This window comes from Clytia hemisphaerica, unplaced genomic scaffold (assembly GCF_902728285.1).
Source record: "Clytia hemisphaerica strain Z4C2 unplaced genomic scaffold, Clytia hemisphaerica genome assembly, whole genome shotgun sequence".
In the NCBI taxonomy this organism is placed as follows: domain Eukaryota; kingdom Metazoa; phylum Cnidaria; class Hydrozoa; order Leptothecata; family Clytiidae; genus Clytia; species Clytia hemisphaerica.
The window spans coordinates 1,191,993-1,213,747 of record NW_027104328.1 but is presented as its reverse complement, the minus strand read 5'-3'; the positions used below and the strand labels follow the sequence as shown (position 1 = coordinate 1,213,747).

Below are 21,755 nucleotides of genomic sequence, written 5' to 3'. Positions count from 1 at the left end.
ATAGCGGCTTTATTAGAGGGATTTTTAGAATGTCTCTTATTTTGCTAGCAACTTGCGAATTGAGGTGGAGTCTGGATCGCTTCGCAACCCTTATACAATACGGCTAGTTTTGTCTTTTTGTATTGAATATTAGTACAAGACACCAGTTAGCAACCATTTTGACCATTTCCTGGCCTTTAATAGTCTTAAAATGGACAAAAAATGCCATTTTTGCCGTTTTTTGCTACTACCGCGAATCAGATACCCCTGGGGCAAACAGTGGATTTTTGACTTATGGACCTCAAAATTGCGCAAAAAGTCTTACAATATAATAAAATTTGATAAAAAATTGTGACAATTTTGAAACTCTAAAATTCAAAATCCAGTTTACACCCTACCGGTGTTCGTTATAAAGTCCGGTGCGTCGGCAGGGTCCTATTCCCACAGGCTACCTCCACTAATGGCAAGTTACCCGACTTAACATCACGGTAACCACTTGTTGTGAAATTTGAAATAATAACTCAATTAAATGTTTACCACCTCTACCACTAAATCAAGCCAAGTTTTGTAACTTTGTACTCTGTTGTCAGTCGCTGCTGTGCCCGCCATTATTTTGTATAAAATTTCGGAATGTTTACTGACCGCTATCACGTCAGGCTGATTACTCTGAAACTTGCCTTTAGACTAAGATTTGAACGCTTTCTGTGAAGATATTAGATGAGATCTGTATAGCTAAAATGTAAACTAACTGACAGTTTGGTTTTATTTCCAGTCCGTCAAACGTAGGAGTCGTTGAATTTGTATGAATTCATGACTCTAAAATAGAGGAAAACTATGGCTTCGATCAGAGGGCGATGGTTGTTTTCTGACGAGGCAGGGGTATAATCAAATCAAGATCATTAAACGTGTTCTTGTTGTCTAGTTAACTCTATAAAGCTTCAGAACACATCTTTTTTTAACGGCACAAAAGGGTGTATAATCAAGAGAAAATTGATGACATATTGCTGCCTAGCAATACTAGAAAATTTCAGAACACATCGAACAAAAAAACAACAAATATCTTACAACTAACTATATCTGGTATATCTTGGCACAGAATTTTTTCCTAGATTCTAGAACTCATAACTTGTGATTATTTCTAAATAATAGTTTGCGTGATATTCCAGTGATATTCATATTGCGATATTGGAAGTTTATCGTGTGGCTTGGATCACGAGATTTACGTTTGGCTACGTTTCGAGAGATTCTTCTCCCATCATCGAGTCATAACATGTGCTCTCCTTGAAGATACAAAAGATAAGAACACATATTTCTAAAAACTCTCTCCGCCGGGCTTCTGAGCCTTGCACTGAAAAATCTGTGACAAGGTCAGAAGTTTTGTAACCCAAAATTTCTAAAATTTACTGTGCTTTTTTGCTTTGCACAACTCAGGTGAGTTAAGGCAAGTCTCAAACATATTTTGCGTGACGCGCGGCGTGACGCGCACCGCTTCCCATTGTTCCTTAACTTTTGTATATAGCTCAAAAAAAGCGTATTGATGAAAGGATTTTGGAAAGTGCTGGGCCGAAAATTTAAATTAAGCCAATCTCAAGATATCGGCCAAACACCAAATTTTGACTGGAGACGTTGATTATTGATTTTGAAATAATGCATGGAAAAATTTTGAAATTTTTTGATGACGTCATCATTATTTGACGTATCTTAGTTTTACCGACGGTAAATGACGTCATCTAAACATTTTGAAAATTTCTCAACAAATATTTTAGAATCGTTAATCTACGTCTCCAATCAAAATTTGGTGTTGATTGATTGTATTTCATTACGTCAAAATCATTTTTCGGCCGATATCTTGAGATTGGCTTAATTTAAATTTTCGGCCCAGCACTTTCCAAAATCCTTTCATCAATACGCTTTTTTTGAGCTATATACAAAAGTTAAGGAACAATGGGAAGCGGTGCGCGTCACGCAAAATATGTTTGGAACTTGCCTTAACTCACCTGAGAAAATTCAACTTCCCGGGTAGCAACCTACCTATTTTTATACCTATTTTGTTGCTTCTGCTTGAACAGCTCATCTCGCCCAGGTACAAAATAGCGGCAAAAATCAGGAAAACTTAGTGGAATCTTCTTAGTTACGGTAATAAAAATCTCGAATAATTTGGCGGATAGGATAATCTAAAAATGCATGTCGAAGCATTTGACAAGATAGATTTGATTTTCAATTGCCTGTCTGACTTGCTACTTTTTATCCTTCATCCGAAGCTAAAAGGTTCTCCAAACTACAAAAGAGGATACCAGTGAGAAACAGAAATTTTGGTTTTAAATGGCTTTATTTTCCTTCTTTTTCTTTTTCTTTTTCTGTTTTAGCTAAAGATGGGTAATTTAAAGCAAAATTTATTTCTATACTATATTTCTGAGTGATATGCCTTTACTCTTGAGGTTCCAAATAAACGCCAAACGGCGCCGCCTCCCCAACAAGCAAAATTTTCCCAAAAGCTTTTTTGTATGGTAACGGGCTTTGCTTTGGTGTAGAATTTCTTTTGGCCAGACCGCCCATTATTGTTTGGTTCTTGTCCTTGAAGGTAAAGTTTACCAAATCCCAAACAATTTTGCTATTAACCGGTTTGTTCTTAAGTTAAATGCAGTTAAATAAGTGCAATGTTCAAATTATATATCCAAAGAGAAGGAAAGTTTAAAATTAGGTGTTAGGAATTTTGGCATAATTGTAGTTGAGTCCCGACACGGGGAAAATTTTCGTTAAAAAAGAACAAAAATGACGGGACTGAACTGTATATATCGCCGTGTCAATTCAAGACAGCCTTAAGTCCATTTTTTCCATTTTGAGATTTGCACTAAATTTTAGGACTTAAGGCTGTTTATGGTTGATATATTATGGAACATTCTAACTTCTTATTGTTTTTGAATTGCAAAATACACCTCTTTCCCATTAGAATTCTGTGGACTTATGGCCGTTTTTGGAAAGCGTGCATGCTGAAATAGGGGGTTATGGTCTTAAGTCAATTTTCGAAAAAATGGACTTAAGTCTGTCTTGAATTGATACGACGATATGGTGAAGATCAGAGATCTGACCTCAATCAAGGAGAGAAAGTGTTGAAAATACTAAATAAAATAAAGATGAAACATAAAGATATAATAGTAATTGGCGGGACTAAACTGCAAGTATATATATAGTAATTGGAGGGACTGAACTGCAAGTATATACAGTATATATTATTTGGCGGGACTGAACTGCAAGTATATATATAGTATATAATAACTGAACAATAATTTTCCTTTTAATAGTTTAGTCCCTTTAAAAGAAGGATTGGCGGCTTGAACTTTGAAAACAGGGAAGAACGGGGCTAATTAAATAATACGCACTAATTATATATAAGGCTTTTAAGTATTTGTCGGGGCTGAAATTCAGTCCCGCGCCATTAAAATAATCATCGGGACTGAAATACAGTCTCGTCAAGTATTTGGCGGGACTAAACTGCAATTATATATATAGTACCAGCGAGCTGTAAACATTATTGGAGTACGAACTTGAAAGCTTACGTAATCTATTTCTATTATGTTCTATTGATTAAAAGCGTCCCTTTAAATAAGGGGGAAACATATGGCACGACCATGTGTGAACTTATAAATCCAGTGAACCGAGAAAATCGGGGTTTTTCCCGGTTTTTCTGGGTTTTCCAGAAGATATGAGGTCTGGACTCTCCTTCAAATTCTAGTGTTTTGAGAGCAGATAATCGAAATATTTTTAATGTAGATGTGGAGGAGGGTGTCTTCTTTGAATAATAGAAAAAATCAAACAGAAAGCGTGGCTAAAACAGGAGATATTTGGGGTTTTCTCTGAAATTTTATTGTTTTTTGGACTGTTATGATTTTTTGAGTTTGAGAGGAGCTATGCGTTGCGTCTCAATGCCCTGCTCTTAAAAAAAATTGGCTCTTAAATGGCGAATTATTTTGCTTCAAATAGGTTAGGAAAAGCTCCATCTTGTGTTTTATATAAGATTTCTGTGGTCCTGACTGCCTAATAACTGATGGAGCTGGATTTAAAAAATGATGACTTTTGGGCAAATTTGGGCCTAAATTGCAAAGAGTGGGGTATTTTTCATTAGTTTTTTCTATTTTTTTGTTTAAAGACAGGGGAGAGGTTCTCTAAATAGTAGCTGAAATAATTTTCCTGGAATAATTATTTTTGACTCTAAAAATCAGAATTTTGTATTTTGAGAAATTCCCTTTTATTATTTTTAGGGACAGTGAGCATTTCTTGCCATTGGATAGGTATTTTTTCAGATTTTTTGGTTTGTATTTTGTATTTGTTGCCATTTTTCTAGTTTGTTATTATTATTTTTCTGATATCTTTTCCCCTCAATAGCAGTAATTGAAAATGAAAGGAATGTCAAATTTTGTTGAATTTAATTTATTTAAAGGAATGCCAAATTTTGTTGAATTTAATTTATTCAATATTGGGTGTTTTTAAATAGATGATTATAATTTACCTACTCTTCATAACATTTTCCTTCTAAAAAATAGATAAAAAAATATTTGAATTATGCCTCGAATACCAAGGCTAGAGCGCATGTTTGTCAAACCAAACAACTCCTGGTCACGTTTTCCAAAACGTCCATTACCTTTTCGTATGGCAGAATGGGAAACCAAAGAGCACAAAGGTGAAGTGTTACGTGTCACCAAAATCAAACCACCATGTCAAATTCCTCCTATAAAACCCATCAAAGATTGGCACATTGTGCGTGGTGATTTGGTTGAAATTTTAGTTGGTCCTGATAAAGGGAAGCAAGGAAAAGTGAGAGCTGTTGCTAGGAAAAAGAACCAATTAAAAGTGATTGGATTGAACTGTTCAGATAACTTTATGCCTGATATGGGAGATGGAGAGCCTGGGTTTATGCTGAATGAGGAACCACTACACTATACTGAAGTGAAGCTTGTAGATCCTGCAACTGGGAAACCTGCTGATACAATTTACAAGTTCAATGAGGAAGGCTTAAAAGTAAGGGTTTGCAAAGAGAGTGGTCGTGTTATTCCTAAACCACCTGGTGAAAGAACAGACTGGAAATCCAGAAGCGCTGTTAAGGAAGGCGATTTAGACACTAAGTCTGATGCTGTACAACAATACACATATGTTCCATCTTTGTTGTTGTTTCATGAGGAAATTATGAAGGAAATGAACATCCCAATGTCTGTGCCCAAGAGGGGTTTAGAACGTAGAGACTTGATTTTCATGGAAATTGAAAGTGAAGCATTTGGTGAACGCCCTTTGGAATCATCACAGGATCAAGCAAGTGAAAACAGTGATTTTGGAACTTTCGGTAAAATTGCTCAAAAATTGAAATTTTGGTAGTGTGTAGAACCCAATGTACTTATAGTTTTTTTATTTCATTATAATTATAATCATGGTAGAAATACATTGAGATTTTTGGGTATTTGTTAGCATTTTGCCGCGAGGGCTGCAATTTTCCATATGATTTTACTGATTTTTTTTATGTTGAAAGGGTTTAGTTGCTTCCATCCTTTCATTCTTATTCACAGCCTTATGGACGAAAGTCTAATTTTAATAATTCTATGTTCCATAAGTAAGTTAGAACACTTTTAAAATCGTTTGTGGTTTGCAGGGATTTCCCCATTTTCTCAAATATTTTGACCATGATATTAGATATTTTTATATATTGAATGAAAAATGATATAACAATGTTTGTGATTTCTTGGGTTGCCTTTTTGTTTGTTATCCAATAGTTGAGATTGTGTATCTACTTACTGTGCATTCTGTCGTCAAATTTTCTGAATAAATGCAATTAGTGCTAAATTATATAATTCTTGAGATCCTTTTCTATTCTTTTGTGACAGTCTGAAATTACTCAATATTTTACATTTTAATTTTTTGAATTTTTCAGTAAAAAAAAGGAACGTTTTATGAATTTGAAACATAAAAGAACAACAAGAAAATATACCTAAAAGATTCAACTACACTACAAGGCACTGAAAATGAATCTAATATATTGAGGTTGTTCAGATGGAAGTCAGTAAAAAACATGGTGGGTTGTTACGTCATCAAAAGACAGTCAAATTTCAGATTGACTCCAAATACTCCATCATAGAGACAATTGGTACGTTCTATTTTATTTCATTATCCAATCTACAACATGTGATGCGCTCTTTAACCCTACTTTAACAGGTCCAAGGTCTAAGGGCTGGGTTACCAATGAGTTTCATTTCTTCGTCTACTCGATAAATTATAAATTAGGCTGGAATTAAAATATTCTTGGTTTGCCGTCACCCAAACCCAGATTTTGGAGGTGGGTCGGTCGGAAAATATTTTTTTATTTTGGTCATTCATGTAATTTTTGTCTATATTTTGTAATTTTTGAAGAAAAAAATTCTCTTCGTCGAAATAGCAATAAAAGTTTTTAGGTCGATAATTTTAAAGAAGAGTCGATCGGCTGACGGCAAACCAACATTTTTTAAGTCCAACCTTATTAAATTATTTTGGGGTTCGGTGTCTTCAAGACTATATTCCAAGCCTTATCGGAGCAAATTTAAGCTTTTAAATCCTGAGATCCTATATATCCTAAGTTTTTATAGTCTCATGTTAAAACTCTACTTTCCAACTTTAGTAGTTTAACAAGCTTAAAAATCATTTGTGGTGTTTAAAATTTCGCAGGGAAATCCTCTTTGTCTCAAATATTTTGACTATGATTGTAGACCTTATTACACTTACATAACTAATCAAGTTTATAACGCGGGAAAAATGAATGCGACAATTTATTAACGCGAAAGGCAGGGTGTTCGAAAATCAAATTTTGCTAAACAGTTGTAACAAAAGCGAGGGTAACCGAATTCGCGTTTTTAACTTGAGTAGTTATATAAAAGTGTATTAAGGTATATTTATTTGGATTAACTGTTTTGGGTTACAGTACTGGAAATGAAATGTACCCTAAAAATCAGTTTTAGTTTATTGTTGGAAATTTGTTTTATTTTATAGGAGAAGGTGCTTACGGCGTCGTATGCTCAGCAGTTGATAAATCAACTAACGTAACAGTTGCTATCAAGAAAATCTGTGATGTTTTTGATGTGCCTGCCATCACCAAACGAACATTGCGTGAAATCAAAATCCTTAAACATTTCAAACACGATAATATCATATCGATCAAAGAGATTTTGAAGCCGGCAACTAACGATTTTAAAGATGTGTATTTGGTACTGGACCTTATGGGTAGCGATTTACACCATATCATTCATTCGAAACAGGACTTGTCTGTAGATCACCTGAGGTTCTTCTTGTACCAGCTTCTATGTGGATTGAAGTATATTCACTCGGCCAATATTATTCATCGTGATTTGAAGCCAAGCAATTTGTTGGTGAAAGCTAATTGTGAACTGAAAATCGGTATGGAAAGTTCTTTTTGATTGATTTCTCATTGAATGGATTGATTTTGAAAGGTTTTCAAGACTCATTTTAGTTTATTTGATAGAGCTCTGGAAAGGTATTTTCCCAAGGCTCTTCTTTCGCCACTCTTTCCCTGTGAAACTAACCTTGGAGCCCTCTTTTTATCGCTTAGCATCAACCCAGAGATGTATCAAGTATCATTTTTTACTAAGTATGTGTCTTTGGGTACTGGGTACGACCCGGCCAGGTATTGAACCCACCGACCACCTTCCGCGTCGTAGCCGTATGCTGTAGCCGTAAGCTCTACCGTTACACTACGGTTAGGTTCTTTCCTATTGGAGGTGTGATCCAGTGGTCTTTTACGGGAGGATAGGAGACTTTATATTGTTTGTTTTTATCACCTAATTATAGATTTAAAAAATCACACTACGGTCCGCTAGAACAGGTTTTAAATTCTGAGAATCCGTACCATGATAATGGTTATTTCTCATAAATTTCTTCAAGGTGATTTTGGTATGGCACGCAGTCTTTCCGCTTCGCCCACCGAACAGAAACGTGTGATGACCGAATACGTCGCCACGCGTTGGTATCGAGCACCGGAGTTAATGTTGTCTTTACACCAATTCACCAAAGCCATTGATGTCTGGTCAGTTGGGTGCATCTTTGCAGAGATGTTAGGGCGAGCCGCGCTATTCCCTGGTAGTAACTATCTCAACCAGCTACAGGTATAATATATAGTGTTTTACTTTTTGTGTAAAGGATTTTAACTTTCCAATATAAGTTTCAATTGGGATATTACGCCTTGTTGCATTTTTTTTGTTTTGACTGTCGATTCTCGAACCCCTATTTACTTGATTCTCTCACTTGATACTTGAGCTATGGCGACTTAACTGTACTTCTTTTAAAATTCTTGGTTGCTATAAATTTCATAATATTTGGAAGAAGTTTACGCTTCCGGACCAACCTCTCATCAGGGCTTCCAAAATGATTCCATTCTTTCACTATAGTTAAGCTTTTACATAATCTTTTCATTGTTGTCCTCATTTCATAGCTGATTTTGAGTGTTGTTGGTGTCCCCACACTTGAATTTATGTCTACAATCACATCCGAACGTGTCCGAAACTATATCGGACGTTTACCACACAAAGAGGCCGTTCCGTTAGCTGAATTGTACCCAGACAAACCAAAAGAAGCAATAGATTTGCTGACCAAGTTCTTAATACTGGACCCTAAGAAACGGCTGACTGTAGTCGAAGCTTTGGAACATCCATTTCTAGCAAAGTAAGTTTTCCCATTTTATTTATGATATTCAAATAGACCTTTTCAAAAATTACGTCATGAACATCACTTACCTCGTATTCAAACAATTATCATGGTGATTATTGGTGCTCTCTTGAGACATTAAATGATTCTTTTATAAATAGGAAGTAGTTTCAATAAAATCGGCTAGGAGTTAATCACCATGGCAATAATTTCAAAACGAGGCAAGTGATGTTCGTGACGTAAGTTATGAAGAGGTCTATTTGTTACGTTTTTTTTAAATTTCCCTATTCTTCGTTCGTAGCCTAGGCTACAATCGACTTTCGCTTATTCCTTTCTAGAGAAAATTATAGTTGGATCGAATTACTGAGTCTATTTAATGGTAACTTAATCAAGAGCAGTAGAAATTACTTGTTACTTTAGCGACTTCATTTCTTCAATAGATACCACAATTTAGATGACGAGCCCTCGTGCCGCTTATTCGAGTTCGATTTGGAGTCAATCCCATTGGAACGTAACATCCTTAAAGAACACATCCTAAAAGAAATCGTCGGCTACCACATGAAACGACCCAAACCCATTTTAACCCCTGTGTTGACGAGTTTCCGTAAACCCAATACTGATGTCAAAATTGTCGAGGATACAGGAAGTACTAAGACGGTCGTTGTTGGGCCCAAAGGTACAGTACTTTATATTATATATCTTTATAAGGGAAGAAATTTTGGCGAGAAGAAATTTTAGCGGATTTGGTTTTAAATTTGATTCATTTGGTAATTTATCAAAATTAATTCCCAACAAATTTTATTCTCTTTTGATTTTGTGTAGATTTTTCCTAGAAACACCTTTATTCCTCCTAAAATACCTTCAAAATGAGGTGTCATTCGCAAAATTTAATTTGCCACCATGATATTAAAAAAATTTGTTAATTCGACAAAACTAATTCTGCAAAATTATACGGAAATTGATGAATTGACACATTCGCTAAAATTTCTTCTCTTAAATGGTGGAGATAAAAAAAAACAGGAAAAAGACAACCCTGTTTTTCTGCATTATAATATTGTCTAAAGATATTGCGTCTTCAGTTACACACTGTGTAGTGTAGTACACGGGAAAAGCAAATTTGTTAAGGAAATTTCGAGTTATGGAGTAATATTTGTGAGGCATTCTTCACTGAAGGGATCAGAAAAATGCTTTGAGTTAAGGAGATATTCGAGTTGTAAAGGTTCGAACTTAGAGTGCTTAGATATTCTGAGATATTTCATATTTCTAACTAATTTGTTTGCTTTTGATATCGATCAGTTTTTGGTCCGAGTGCCTTTCAACTTGACGAGTAATCATACATAGTTTTTGGACCTACCCCGGTGGAGGTCCTGTAAACTAACTCTCTCCGTTTGTCCGTCCGTTCGTTACCAACTTTTCTCGAGATTGGCTCATTAGTTTTTTCTGATTTTTGCACAAAGATGTGTAATCATAAACCCTCGAATGTGACGGAGCCCGATTTTCGAAAAAAATCATGGTCATGCTCACGTAGATATCAATTATATATGTGTTTAAAATACATAACCAGGTAGGTCCATGAAAGTATCACTTGTTCAGTTGAATGTCATTTCTAGTAACTTTTCATTGTCTTGATTTTATTTAATTAAACATATTGTCCACTAACACTTTGAGGCATCAGATCAGATGTGGCGATTTCTTCAAAATTGACAAAAAAATTTCAGAATTTGAAAAGTCTATTAAAAGAATTATGAGGAAATTTTAGCTCACGCCAAGCCTCTTTCATCCAGGCTAATACTTTTAAAGATTTTGAGTTTAAATAAAAGTGATATTGTTTGCTTACTCATCAATTTTAATTTACAAGCTTTTTTACTTTGATTTGACACGAATGTGGAGTTGATTGGTCGGAAAGAAGAAAAAGAAATTTTTTGCACAATATAACAATAGGAGACACCGACCTGATATATGAAAAACTGAAACCTTTAATAATGATTCTATTTGTTTTATCTTTCTGTAGTGAATGGTGCTGACTTAGAGAACATTCGAAAACGAAAGCTAGCCAAACAAAATAACGGACCAATCATCAAGAAGAAGATCATCGAAAACAACCAATCAACAGACAGTAAGGTCAATCCGGAATTATCTGACTTAGATAAAGCTCAAATGGAGCGCTGGCGTGAAATGCAAAAGACAACAAATTCTAAAGGTACCACTTTTCAAGTGTTTGGTCCATTATATTACAGGTATAAGAGGTACCACTGATCTGTAACTACTTGGTTGGATCGGCTTCCCATACAAAAGGAAGCGTGTGTCCAGTTTTGAGCTGACCCCGAGCTGACTTGTTTTGGTCGTCATCAGTGTGTAAAAGAATATGATATCTATGAGTGGTACCTGCAATAAAACCATTGCAGTGTTAAAAATTAATTTCCTACATCATCACAAGTATTCAAGGAAAAGTAGAGTTAGCGCTCTCGAAGCATTTACACCGCTATTGATTGATTAGTGCTACCATTAGGGTACTAAAAACTCCGATCAAAGATTTTGGCTGGCCGGGATTGAGAAAGTGTTTCTTGGCTCTATAGAAAGCTCATTGGTTCAACCAAACTTCCTCAAGTCCGTATAAATCAAACAAGTGAGGCGAGTAAAAAATGAACACCAAATTATCTTCCATTTTTTACCCAACCAGGTTCACTTCCACATAAAACACAGCCTGGTACGACACCCCATATCGCCATCATTCCTCAACAATTACATTCTGTAGAAGAAAAGGTCAAAGGTCAAAGAATCATCAATCGAGTTAACTCGACCCACATCAACAAATCGTCAAATCAGGATAACATCACGTTCACTAATATGGTCCCGAAGTTGGAAGGTAAGGGGTTCAAAAATTTAATCACAGGTTTGGTCAATTGTACTGGTTTTCCCCAAAGATTTGCCGGGAAAACTTTGAAATTATATAAGAAACCTTTGAAAACCCTGGGAAACAAAGATTTTTTGGTAGAAGCGAGCGTTTTCGTCATTATTTTGGTCCTGGTTTTTACTGCAATACGTCTGAGTTTAGTTTTCTCATTATCGGTTTTCTCGCAGTTTTCTCACCATTTTGAACTGCGAATGGTGTCTGTTACTTTGAGAAAGTAAGTGTAACGAAAAGCATCATGATGATTCTTAAGGAAAACCTTGAAGACATCCATTGCTTGTAGTTGAAAATGTTCTTCCTATTTCAACTGTAATTGGTATCAATGTGATACCCACACTTTCTTTTTCGTAATTTTACCATAGTTAACTCTCTCTAATTCGAAGAAGGTTTTTAGTACCTTGAAGATCGAATTAGAGAGAGTCTATTGTTTTACCTTTTCTCTCCAGGTAATACCGTTACATTACGTCCCGAGCCTACAAATAAAGTCAAAATCTCTAATTCACAACAAAAAACGAGCAACAACTCAAAATTGAACGCAACAACAACAACAACAACAACAACGACCACGACCACGACCACTAGCCTGTCAAAGCCAACAAAAACTATCACCATTGTCCCTTCTACTTCTACCTTGTCATCACAGGCTAATGCTGTTGTTGTCCAGTCTAGCGGTAAGGAATATATATCATTTGAGTTTAAAGTTCGAAGGGCTGGAGTGGAATCTCTTAGATGGAGAAGATGTCACTCACCACTCGATTGGTTTTCGTTCAAACGCCGGATGAATGCATAGTCCTTAAAAAAACACCGGTCTGGAAACTTATTGTTTTAACTTTTTGTTAGCTTTTTTCTTTGTTATTATCCAAAGATAAAAACCGATTTGCTTAGTTTTTGATCACGTTACCAAGTACGCCTTGGTTTAAGATTTAATCACACGATCAAAAAAGCCAGCAAAAAAAACTTACCTTATCGGGGAAAACTTCGTCGGGGAAAAGTGACGAGATTTTGGACAAGTGACGAATATTTTCCCCGACGAAAATTTTCCCCGGCCTTAATTAATGCGTTTACCAACTACCAGCAAGTGACGAATTTTTCCCCGACGAAAATTTTCCCCGACGAAGTTTTCCCCGACGAAGTTTTCCCCGACGAAGTTTTCCCCGATAAGGTTTATTTAAGTTTAAGATGGAAACAACGGAAAGAACAACTTCCATAACGGGGTTTTTTATACAGACTATGATTAAAGTAAAATATTTCGTACGATTTTTTTGAAAATCTCAAAAACAAAGATTAAATCGTCGTCATGATAGCTGCGCAAATTTTAAAGCTTCACTATTTCTAGCGTTGGGAAAGGTTGACGATTCCTCTCTAGCCCTTCAGACTTTAAACTCTATTACTATGGTATGGTTTTGTTATAAAGATAATCATCTGGACTAGGTTTTACTTTTTTTTATAAGCTAGCTTTGTGCCTTATTACAAAAAAATAACTGCCTTTGTTAAACATTTCTAACATTGTCTTCGTATTAAAGTGATAATGTAGTTATTTTTACAAACGTTATAAATGCATTCTGACCAGTTATGTATTTTACAAAAGGGTTGGATTTGAGTTTATGAATTAAAGGTATTTTAGAATGCGTCAATGCAAACATTTGAGATATTTTATTCTTTTCCTTATATAATATTGAGCAAAAATTGATTGTTGTAGTAGGGGGCCAAGTTTCAGGTCCCGTGGCAACTTTTATAGGACTAAACGAAACCTGTTCCATTTCAAAGTTTAGTATATAATTTTTTTTTTGACTCTTCTCAAAAAATTCTAATTATATACTAAACTTTGAAATGGAACAGGTTTCGTTTAGTCCTATAAAAGTTTCCACGGGACCTGAGATTTGGCCCCCTACTAATGAGAGTTTATTCTTTTTCCATTTTCATTTCATTTCATAGATTCGAAACCGATCCTTCTTCCTATCGCATCTCTACCAACCTATTACACAATCCCTGGCTCCGAAAATTCAAAGCAAATATTCATCCTACCAAACACTATGAAGGTCAACGCACCGATCCCGACCACGGGTCCCCGTTGGATTGCTCCTAAACCCATCCCATTAACGGGTGTCAACATCCGCCCCAAGACCACGGCAACCAATGTTACAGGTCTACTGGCATCAGCTCCAAAAACCGTTCAGGCGACTCTAAAGTCGAAAACAACAATCGCTTCCAAACTTCAAGAAACTATTGTTCCGTCTGTTAAAATTGTTAAACAGTCTCTCGACAAACTGTCAGCTTCACCTAGATCAGCGTTAACGTTTCCTTCTAGTCTACCCAGCGACCCTTCATCGAAGACGTTTTCAGCAGGGTCTAATCTTTCCGAGCTATCTTTCAGTTCTACAGACTTGTTAAGCGCTAAGACTTTATCTCAACAAGAGGAAAACGAAGTGATGGCAAACATAAAACATCTCGATGAAGAGGAAAAACAGATCGTAAACATGATCGACGAAATGGAATCCAGTGAACCGTTACCTAGCAACGCTAACAAATCCATTGGATTAGGTTCATTTGGATTTCAAAATAAACGTATGGTTTCTCCTTGCACGACTGTAGCTAACGTGAACACAGAAAATTGGTCTATACTTAAAAACATGATCGTTAAAAACAGCCGCGAGAAACAACAGAGAGAAGAGAACGAAAAGAAAGTTGCTAGTCTAACGTCTCATGTTTCTTTGACGACCATGACGCATTCGGTCATCGACCGGGACTTGTTATCGCTGGGGAACAACAATATACGTAATCTGAATTTTTTAACACAACAAAACTTAGATAACTATAATACGTCGGAGAACTCACTCACGTTTAATTCAAATAGCACAAAAAATGATATGGGAACTTTAGATATTAAATTTACAGACTCGGATAGTAGCAATCTACAAAATAGACCTTTAGGGAATTTACAAAACAATACGTCAGCCTTAACACAAAATGATAATACTAGCTACACTAATTCGTTAAATCAAAATATAACGATCCCACACCAGATTCAAGACATAAATTCAGTTTCTCCGAATCAGCAACCTCCTCAAAACATTTTAACACAAAATCAAAACTCAAATCTAAATTCAATATCACCGAACAGTCAGTCCGTGCAAAATACTCTATCACAGAACCAGAACCAGAACATAGTTATAAATTCAATCACATCTGAACAACTTCAACAACAGATTTTACAGAACTCAATTGTAGCCCATCAGAACTCTGTAACTCAAATCCCAAACTCGATAGCGTTAACTCAAAGTCTAATGGCACAAAACCAAGAACTTGTTCTAAGCTCGATGAACCAAACGCAAACATTAAGCCAGAACTCTATTATTCAAAATCAAAACTTGACGGTGAATTCGATATCTCAAATCCAAATTTCGAATCAAAATTTTACCTCTCAAAACAACCAAAACTTACCACAAAATCAATCTACCAACCAAGATCCTATATTCCAATATCAAAGCTTACAGCAGAACCTGCTTACCCAAAACCGGACTTTGAATTTAAACCAACAAGACTCGATATCCCCGAACCAACAGATGCCTCAATTAACCAACCCTCCAGAACAAGAACTTCAACCATCAGATTTCCCAAACAATTTAACGATAGATACAACGAACTTAAATTTGCCAGACTGTAACCCGTCACTCAGTAGCCTTTTACGTGACGTAGAACCAGATCAAGCTTTGGCCAGCGATATCACACCTATCGATACAAAACAAGGTGACGTGGAGACGTGGCTGAGGACCATCTTTGTGGACACGCCGAAAGAGCCGAAAAGTGGTGCCGGTGGCTATGGTGTCCCGCCGTTGAGTGACCTGTAAGTAAATGTCGATTTATCTTATTTTGAGAACTTCTCCTTTTCATATCAGCTTATTTCACTTATTAGAATATGCCATCTACCATTGATAGACGTTCAAATAAAAATCTCGTAAGTTGCACCATAGTAAAACAAAAGATACATAAATCGACTCTGTAAAGGTTTTATTTTTAAATAAAGAGTGATATCGTTTGCTTACTCTTCAATTTTAATTTACAAGCTTTTTCACACTGGTTTGACACGGTTGTGGCGCAAGATTGATCAGAAAGAGAATAAGAAAAATATTTTTTGCTTATATAAGCACAATATAACAATGGGTAGACACTGTCCTCATATTGAATATGTCTGATATGAAACAAGAACACTTATGTACATCTCGTAAGCATTATCTTTAGAGAGAGAATTAATGATTGACCTTCCAAAACTTATGAAGAAATATTCTTTTTCATGATAAAGAAAAAAAAACGAGCCCCTATGTATGCTGACAAAGCATAATAAACTATTAAATTTCTCAATAATTTGTGCTCGCGTGGCGTGGAAGAGAGGAAAAATTATCTCTCGTTAGTTTCAAAATGCTGTGTAAGCAAATGGTAGGTGATACGTTAAATAATGTCCTTCAAACATTTCCCATCGCGACAATTGTTCCTATTCATGATATGCACCACTGCAATGACTTCACAAAATTATGCAAATTTTCTGTTTTTGTTCCACCCGTCACTTTTTGCGGAACGACCGTTTTGAGGGCGCGAAGCGCCCGAAAGGGAGTGTAGCATCCTTTCTCTAGATCTGGGCGTGTGGCGTAAAAAATTTGTATATGCACGAAATTTTCAAAAAAAATCGTCCGGTGACATATCGACTTTGCTTCGTGTTGGATGGGATCAATTTTCTGTAGCACTATCAAAAGTATCTGTTTTGTAAAAATATTTATTGCAATAGAATATGATTGATATCAAAAGTATTATAAAGTAAGACTTTTGATTAAAATTGCAACTTTTGTACAATTAATAGTAAGAGTGTCAAAGCTTTATCTTCTTTGCTTTTTTCCCGCTTCTTCCAGATGTCTGGGCCCAGTCTTTTTTTCTGCGTTTCATTTTCAAAACAACAAAGATGGCCCTGAAAACCAACGAATCTCTTCGGATTTTGAGGTGCATGCATTAACTTTTGGACTGATTATGGCCCATTGAAAGGTAAATCTTCATTTTTTTCACCTTTATAGTTTCAACTACCTTTGGAATGTTACATTAGTACTTTTTCTTTGTGTTGACTTTTTTGTATTAAATTGGATTTCATCTCACAAAACAAAATGTTTTTTTCTCGGCCATGTCATGTGTTTCATGGATATCATATGGCCATGTTTTCTTTCCACAGGCTTATTTTTATTCATATGGGTCGTGTGTTTATTTCATTTTACTCTAACTATAATTATTTTCATCTCTTCTGTCTTCAGGGTTCAGCAGGTGAAGGAGCTTGATTGATGTGATATGGGTGACTTTTAACTACCGACCGATCGCTCGACTGGCTGAATCAGCACGCATCAGCAGTGTTTCAGAGTTTTGGTGGGTGAACGTGCACAACAAAGAAGCAGCATAAAAACCAAAATATACATAGCATTATGACTGTATGAACAGATTGTGATTGATATGGAGAATAATAAAATGGTCCTGCTGAATATAAATTGTGCCAGTTCCATGTTATTCCGTGCAATGTTTACGAGACAAAAGAGAAGACTGTACTGGAAAGCAGAATCAAAATGATAATTACTAGTTGCTATTTTCGTCATTGAAGATTTCTTCAATATTTATTCGATATAATGGAATCATTTTGATTTGACTTGATTGATTGTTGATTCCATTACCGCTTGCTGACTTTCGAGAGATTTTTGTTTAACATTGGAGCTTGGTCATCATCAATTAGAATAATGCCGATTTATATTTGTACGATAAAGTGATAACAAAAGCATGATTGATGACTTTAGCCCAAAAGACAACTTAAATGATAAAAGTACCTATATGTTACTTTTGATGCTAGCTCGAATATATTTTCAAACAAGATATCTTTCACAAAAAAGTGTTTTTTACTGGCGAATCAACTTATATTTTCATAAACTCTTTGACGTGAGATTGTAAATAACGCTTGTTATTATTACCGCCCAATAAATAGTAATGGCATTACTTTAATATACTTATATGAATTATAGAAGTTTTTGAATTTTATTCTGCAAGGCAAGGTTCTTGAAAAAATTAGTTTGGACTCGTTTGGATTGATTTTATAAATGAAACATTGGGAACATCTTTTTGCCAAACACACAATATCGCAAAAATAGACTCACAAAAAGACAAAATTTCATCACTCAAAAAATCTCACTAGTCTTGATAAGTTACTGGAAATTATTGCTAGGCTGCTGATTCCTTTTCGGAAAATTGATACTACATTTGAAGTGAATGATATCATAAAGAGGTAGCACATTTTAAGAGATTGTATACTAGGTTCTAATGGCTGAAAAGCTCAAGAACTTCTTTCAAACTACGCACTATTTTTGATGGGAAATGTATAATATAATTTTTGAATTGTTGATAAATTTGTCTTTGTAAAAGTTTTATAGAGAGCTAAGTAATTGTTTCAAAAACTCACAAAAAGATGGGATAAAAGTCTTTCAATTTGTTCAGATAAACTACCAGCCTAAAGCCTAATGTAATATCTTTGTTGTTGGTCATTCAGCCATTGCACAAGAAACATGTGTGTTCTTTTTTGTCACTTGCACTATTTTTTATAAGAACTAGTAAATTTTTTTAATGGTTTGGCTGTCCTTGTTTGCACATTGAGCCTGAAATTGTTTTTGAATTGCTCAAAACCCGGCGTATTTAATTTTTGAGCCTCGTATTGTTCTTATAAAATTCTTATAAAAAAGAAAGAGTTGAGTTGGAAAACATTATCAATAAAAGTTTGACTTATAAAAATAATTTGTTAGTGTCGAAATTTCTTCGCTTTGCGAAAACGGAACGGTCGTTCCGCAACCCCTTTTATGTTGATTCTATTGTTTAAGTGACGTATTGGGTGGAAAATTTTATAAGTTCTCAGAAGACTCTCCAGTGGTGCATATCATGAATTCAAATGTGGCATTTTCACTTACCTTTCCAATCTCCTACCCATACCAACTTGCATCACTTTTTTAATTTTACTGATTGACCTGATAGAAGCCTTTTAGCGCTATCAGAATCATATAAAACATAGATTTATAAAGCCCGAATGGCTAGATGTCGTGCTTCGGCTGAAAAGTGTGCCGAGGTTAGGTGGGAAATCCTACCTAGGTCACGTGACATTACAATAGAATTTCAACGCTTGACACTATACAGTTCAAGTTTTGACCAATCAGAAGCTTTGCGGGTTTTCGTAAACAATAGCAACCGTATTTTTTCCGATATTCAATTTTTTTTGCCTGTGATGGCTTAAAGCACGACATCTAGCCCTTTGGACTTTATAAATCTACGATATAAAAACGAGCTGAGGACTAGGTTCGAGTTTGTAACCTTACACGTGTTTTTATTTTTCAGCCTATTATCGACACTACCACTCGGAGATCAAGCACCATTATCCGCCTCGCTCCTCAATGGATGGTTGAACAATGATGACCTGGATCCTGCTGATATTGCTGACCTCCAGAAGGAGCTGGAATCGAACTCCACAAGTCTATTCTTTGATCAATAAGAAAACACTACAGGTTCGATCATTTTTAAGTGAATTTTCCGAATGATAGGATTCCATTTTACCATTGTGTCATAAAGACTCGACCTTCTTCCTTTCATATTATCGACTTTTCAATGTTTACTGATGGCGTCTGCAAGTAACTCGATAAAGCCTGGATACACAACATACACAATTCTAACCCGCTTCGCCCTCGTCTACCTCAAATTTTATTAAGTAACAGGTGGACCATCTCAGTAAAACGGAACCTTTAAGTTTTTTCACATGCACGTAGAATCTTACTTTAAGACCTTCGGAAAATCGTTCTTATGTCTCTAAGGCTCTACTTTAAGACCTTTAAGTTCTTAAGGCTGTATTTTGGGAATTTCCCCGACATTACGTAGAGTTTTTATTGGTTAAGAAGGTCTTAAGGCTTTTTTCACATGTACGTAAAATCATACTTTAGACCTTACGAAAAATTATTCGTAAGGCTGTCTTTTGGGAATTTCCCTGCCCTTACGTACAGTTTTTGTCCCATAAGAGGGTCTTAAGTGACTTTTCCTTCCGTTCAAAATGTTTTGAACGTAAGCAAACTCTACTTAAGGTCTTAAAACGCTACCTAAGCTTAGGGAAATTCCCCGTTCCTGAAGGTCTTAAGTAAAATTTTACGTACATGTGCACGTAGAATCTTACTTAAGACCTTACGGAAAATCGTTTGTAAAGCTGTCTGTTTTCCCGACATTACGTAGAGTTTTTATTGATTAAGTGACTATTCCTCCCATTCAAAACATTTTGAGAACGTAAAGCTTTTTTCACGTGTACGTAAAATTTACTTAAGACTTTCAGGAATGGAGAATTTCCATAACACAGTAATATTCAGAGTGTAGGTGCTGAATTTCTAATTTTTGAAATGCCTGACAAATAATAGACGATATCGGCTTAACAAAATTCTCCCCGAATGATTACCCATGATGCATTGCGCAAAAAAAATCAGTAAGTCAATATTGTCCGTGAACTTTTTGCGCAATGCATCATGGCTAATGCATCTGACAACACTTTTAGAACGTTGCTTTCTGCCCTTTGATGTAACAGACAAAAAAACTGACCATCCTTCTATTGCCTTTCTTGTCCTTACTACTTACTAATTGGAGAGCTTTTTGTACTTTGACGTACTTTAGGCGTACAAACATTCGCGAGCAAAAACTTTCGCGATTTTCGCGAATTTTGGCCCTTTTCGCGAAAGTAAATGTCTTTAAAAATTCTAGGAAGGGCCATTCGCGAAAGTTTATGCTCGTGAAAAGTTCTTGCCAAAATAGAAAAGCTGTAAAACTTCAAACTTTGAATAAAATGTAACTTTTATGACACTTTTTAGCATGTTAAAAGACTAATAAGTCAAAGGACAAATGTTTCAAGCCAATCCAAGAAGTATTTGTCCCTCTAAGCCATTTTTTCATGTGAAAATTCTCAATTTTACGTCTTGATTCGCGTAAGTTTATGCTCGCGAAAAATATTTTTCCGTTAAATTCGCGAAAGTAAATGTCGTGAATTTTGCGATTTTTCGTCCTCGGGAAAGTTTGTACGCCAAAAGTAATGCATTTAAACCTCAATGCTGATTTTTGTACATTGTTTCACCGTTAAATTCTTAAATTATCCTAGTGTTTTTAATTGACCTAATTTAATTTTCTATAATTTTTGCATTTCTCAATTTTAATTTTTTTTTTAATTTTTACACACTTGTTCATTTTTCTTATATTGGTCGTTTTTTGTAAATATTGAAGAAATTCTTTATCATAAATCTTTTTAAAAGAAAGAAGAAATTTATTTATTTTTTGGTTTACTTGAAATCAAAGTCCTCTTTGTTGTTGAAATATTGGTCCCTTCCTTCAGCTGAAAAGTAGTATAAAATACTCTCTGTCATCCAAATTTTTCTCTTATTCAAAACCAAAAGAAAGTTTTTGGTTCCTAGATTGAGGATCGAATTGAAGAAAGTCATCTCTATTTACAGTTCTTCTCGTTGCGTCTCACCGTGGGATAGTCTAGCAAGCTAGACGACTAATTCAGACTTTGTAGAAATAAAGCAAAAAGTAATGGAGGAAACAAATTTTAGTCAAACCAAACTTTTCATACAAACTAAACGTTGATCCCGTAACAATAGTCGTATTATCATATAACACATATACTACTGTATTACACGCATTCAATAAACGACTCCAGTAGTCTTGCCGCATGAAAGTCTTATTTCAGCAAAACTTTCAGGATAAAAGATCTGAATAAAAAAAACTGCTCTTAATTCCGAATGGTACACCTAGTAGCTCAATCTTCGTACTCAAGGCGACTTGCTCCACCTTTTTTATTTTACTAACAGGCGTTGGTACAATCGTGAGTGAATCATAAAAAAAAAAACGAGCTAAAAGGGGCTGTGTTCGAGTTTGCTAGTAGCCAGTACCAATTCCTTTCTGTTACTACGGTTTTCATCTTGCACCATATGGAAGGCATTTCCTCAATGGTTAGCTGGTTTGAGCTTCCAGAATGTCCAATTTTAAATTTGTGAATGTACTACAATCACAGCGTGAAAGGGGTCGATATCCGGTACGATTTTTTTATTACATTTTACCGCATAAATAAAATATACTGTAATATATTTTGCAATTTTGATCCCGCATATTA

The 21,755-nt window shown here is 35.4% G+C and overlaps 2 protein-coding genes and 1 long non-coding RNA gene across 3 annotated transcripts; all 3 read left to right on the top strand.

The window, feature by feature from the left end:
- The first annotated feature begins 4,483 nt into the window (after positions 1 to 4,483).
- On the top strand, positions 4,484 to 5,428 carry LOC136817703 (large ribosomal subunit protein uL24m-like). The gene has a single exon (XM_067074026.1). It carries the CDS (start codon positions 4,540 to 4,542, stop codon positions 5,344 to 5,346), a length of 807 nt encoding a protein of 268 aa, XP_066930127.1. The 5' UTR covers positions 4,484 to 4,539; the 3' UTR covers positions 5,347 to 5,428.
- Positions 5,429 to 5,894: 466 nt separating this feature from the next.
- LOC136817702 (uncharacterized) lies at positions 5,895 to 19,204 on the top strand. The gene is made up of 10 exons (XM_067074025.1): positions 5,895 to 6,109; positions 6,985 to 7,389; positions 7,894 to 8,114; positions 8,441 to 8,670; positions 9,093 to 9,328; positions 10,664 to 10,852; positions 11,333 to 11,518; positions 12,010 to 12,234; positions 13,499 to 15,407; positions 18,959 to 19,204. Exons 1-10 carry the CDS (start codon positions 6,016 to 6,018, stop codon positions 19,110 to 19,112), a joined length of 3,849 nt encoding a protein of 1,282 aa, XP_066930126.1. The 5' UTR covers positions 5,895 to 6,015; the 3' UTR covers positions 19,113 to 19,204.
- On the top strand, positions 16,132 to 17,594 carry LOC136817719 (uncharacterized). The gene is made up of 2 exons (XR_010848143.1): positions 16,132 to 16,594; positions 16,855 to 17,594. It is a non-coding gene; the product is annotated as an uncharacterized lncRNA (long non-coding RNA).
- Positions 19,205 to 21,755: the final 2,551 nt, after the last annotated feature.